The sequence below is a fragment of the Rhinopithecus bieti genome, unplaced genomic scaffold (genome assembly GCF_001698545.2).
Source record: "Rhinopithecus bieti isolate Rb0 unplaced genomic scaffold, ASM169854v2 scaffold_30055, whole genome shotgun sequence".
NCBI lineage: Eukaryota > Metazoa > Chordata > Mammalia > Primates > Cercopithecidae > Rhinopithecus > Rhinopithecus bieti.
Window position 1 is genome coordinate 4,283 of NW_016812879.1, and position 3,303 is coordinate 7,585.

General features: G+C 61.8%; 1 protein-coding gene across 1 annotated transcript; it reads right to left on the reverse strand.

Annotated features, from left to right (window-relative positions):
- Positions 1–952: 952 nt before the first annotated feature.
- On the reverse strand, positions 953–2,667 carry MC1R (melanocortin 1 receptor). The gene is given in 2 exon segments (XM_017847085.1): positions 953–2,613; positions 2,615–2,667. Coding segments are annotated over 2 exon segments (951 nt in total). The 3' UTR covers positions 953–1,715.
- Between the last annotated feature and the right edge of the window lie 636 nt (positions 2,668–3,303).

Consider the following 3,303-nt stretch of genomic DNA (forward strand, 5'->3'; position numbering starts at 1 on the left):
GCCAGGCTTAAGGCTGACTCACCGTCCGGTCTCCCAGCACAGGCGGGCCCTGCCAGGAAGCAGCTCCCAGTTCTGAGGCCGGCAGTCAGGGCTGGAGCTGACGCAGGGGTGGGGCTGGCCGGGGGCTGCTGACTGGGCCTGCCTAGGAGTTGGCTGATGGCAGCCCTGCAGCCTCCACTGAGCCTGTTCCAGGAAGGGGGTGACTGAGTGCTCAGCGTCTGCAGAGGAAATGGAGTTGGTCTCTTCAGCGAGATGCCCAGGTTTCAGCAAAGGGATGGCCCAGGGGCTCCACTGCTCCCCAGCACCAGGCAGCATAGTTCATCCCCAAGCACTGATTCCCAGGGACTTGTCCACCGCTGGGCCTCTGCCTCATCCTCATCTTCAGAGGCCTCACATCCAGCACTTCCCAGGACTAGCTCAACACAGACCACCCCCCACCCCCACCCCACCTGCCCACTCCCAGAATGGCAGTGCTGGACAGACAGCAGACCCAGCCCCCAGCTTGCCTGCACTGAGTCCCCTTCCAGGCATATCAGAGTGAACAGGGATGGTCCCATTCACGGCTCATCATGGCTGGAGGGACTCAGGGCCAGGGCCAGCAAAGGAGAGTGTCCCGGCTGAGGTCACCTGTGGTCACATGGAGGGCTGGGCACCCACCTCTCCTGCAGCTGGGACAGTGTCAGAGTGGAGGGGCTGGGGCCCTGCTGCACCTGCTCCTCGTTCCTCTAGGCTGGGGTTTGTAAGCACGGAGAGCAACCTGAGAAGCAGGGTCAGCGCAAGCCTGGTTGGGACCTCCACACTCCCCAGGCATTCGGGGCCTCTGGGGCTGTGGCTTCCTCACCTGGGGAGGCAGCCACGTCTTCCAGGACTCCTTTCTTCCCTCTCTTGACTCTCATCCCTGCCCACCTTCCCCTCCCCTACTCCTCCACCTGCAAACTTCAAGCACTTTCTGGAAGGGGCTAAGGTGGGTGATGCTGAGTCACATTTATTACCAGACTTTCCTGGCCCCGTGCTCCCAGGCACTGGTCACTGAGTCAGGCATTTGCCAGGGCTGTCTGCCTGGGTGACTGCTGCAGGAAAGCAGGCTGAGACCTCAGTTCCCAGTCTGAGCCTTAGAACCAGCGCTCAGGAGGACTGAGCCCCACAACACTTGTGAGGTTCCTGCAAACCTGGTCCCTTGGCCTGAGGCAGGGATTTCACTTCCTTTTGCAGAAGCCGTTGCATGACTGTGGCTGAAGCTTTCTGGTCACAAAGTCGCTTCTCCTGGGGCTGTTGTGGGAGTAGCTCTTGGTACACTCTTCCACCCAGAGCCTCCACATCCCAGCTGACGAGGGCACAGGTCCTGAGAGTTGGCAGCAAAGATGGGGTGGGGTGGATGCCCACTGGAGCAGGTGGAGGACCCCAGGAGTGGGCGGAGAATGTCTCTTCAGGAGCCTGAGGTCGGCCCCTGGTGCCCAAAGCCTGAGGCCTTACAACCTCCCCATGTCCTCCTCCATTCCCCACGACTGCTGGTGAGAAGTCCTGCCTGGAGTTTTGCAGGGACCCCTCTCCCTGGTCCCAGAAGAGTCCGTGCTTCAACACCTTCAGAGGTCAGTCCATCCTCTGACAAATGGGGACCAGGGAGGTAAGGGACTGCCCAGGGTCACACAGAAACCAGGCCACACGATATCACCACCTCCCTCTGCCCAGCACGCTGAAAGCTGCCCGTGCCGTGCTCACCAGGAGCACAGCAGCACCTTCTTGAGCGTCCTGCGGAGCTCCTGGCTGCGGAAGGCGTAGATGAGGGGGTCAATGATGGCATTGCAGATGATGAGGGCGAGAAAGAGGTTGAAGTTCTTGAAAATGCAGCTGCAGGTGGGGTGCTGGGGGCAGAGGACAATGAGTGTGAGATGCAGGAAGAAGGGGCCCCAGCAGAGGAAGAAAATACCCAGCAGGATGGTGAGGGTGGCAGCGCCTTTGAGGCCAACGCCCTGGTGGGCCGGGCGCTGCCTCTTGTGGAGCTGGGCAATGCCCTGGGCGTGCTGGCAGGCCCGGGCCAGCATGTGGATGTACAGCACAGCCATGAGTACCAGCATGGCCAGGAAGAAGACCACAAGGCACAGCAGGACGGCCGCGTGGTTGTAGTAGGCAATGAAGAGCGTGCTGAAGAGGACACTGGCCACCCAGATGGCTGCGACGACTCGCCGTGCCCGCGGCAACGTCACAATGCTGTGGTAGCGCAGTGCGTAGAAGATGGAGATGTAGCGGTCCACGGCAATGGCGCCCAGGAAGCAGAGGCTGGACAGCATGGAGCTGCAGGTGATCACGTCAATGACATTGTCCAGTTGCTGTACCACGGCAGCCCGGGCCGCCAGTGCACCGGCCTCCAGCAGGAGGATGACGGCCGTCTCCAGCATGTTGCTCCCACTCACCAGCAGGTCTGACAGGGCCAGGCAGCAGATGAAGCAGTACATGGGTGAGTGGAGGTTCCGGTTCCTGGCAATGGCGGCCACCACCAGCACGTTCTCCACCAAGCTCACCAGCCCCAAGCTGAGGAAAAGCCCGTCAGGGATGGACACCTCCAGGCACCGGGCTCCTGTCTGGTTGGCAGCCAGCCCTAGCTTGGGGTGGCTGTGGGGTGGAGTTGAGGGAGCCCAGGAGTCTTCTCTGGGATCCCTGCACAGGCATAGTCCTGTCCAGGAAGCAGGAAGGGGTCATTGGAGGCCCCAGGTCCCCACAGGTCTCCCCTCCAGGTGTCCTGCTTAGCTCATGGTGCTGCCAGGGGCCTTGGGTATCCCCATGCCTGCCTCCGTCCATCTGGGCACCCCAGCTCTGCCCTCACACTCACCCTCTCCCTGGCTGGACAGGTCAGTCCAGGCATGACCCAGCCAGTCCAGATACCTCCTGGCATCAACCCTCTGGGCTCAAGGCATCTCACAACCAGTGTGGACAAGCCTGGTCCTCAGCTCCCTCCCTGCCTCTTCCCTGGTGGCTGCTCAGGTCCCCAGGACATTTCAACACCTCTGGCCCCTCCTGGCCTCTGTCTCCCGCCTCCCTGGGCCAGGGTTGGGCTGAGGTCCTGGGAAGAATGGAGCCTTTCCCTGCATTTTAAAAGTCATCCTCGGAGCCCCTCCCACTGAGGGCGGGCACATGATGGGCACGTGGCAGGGGCGTGAGCGCCCACCACGGCCCGCCTGCCACCAGGCAGTGCGCAGCACCCTGGGGTCTGTCACGTAGCATATCTCCTTTACGTTAAAAAACACCACAGTCTGTCCTGGTCACCAGGGCCCCACCTGACCTCCCCGCTAGGAGTCCGGGGCTTCC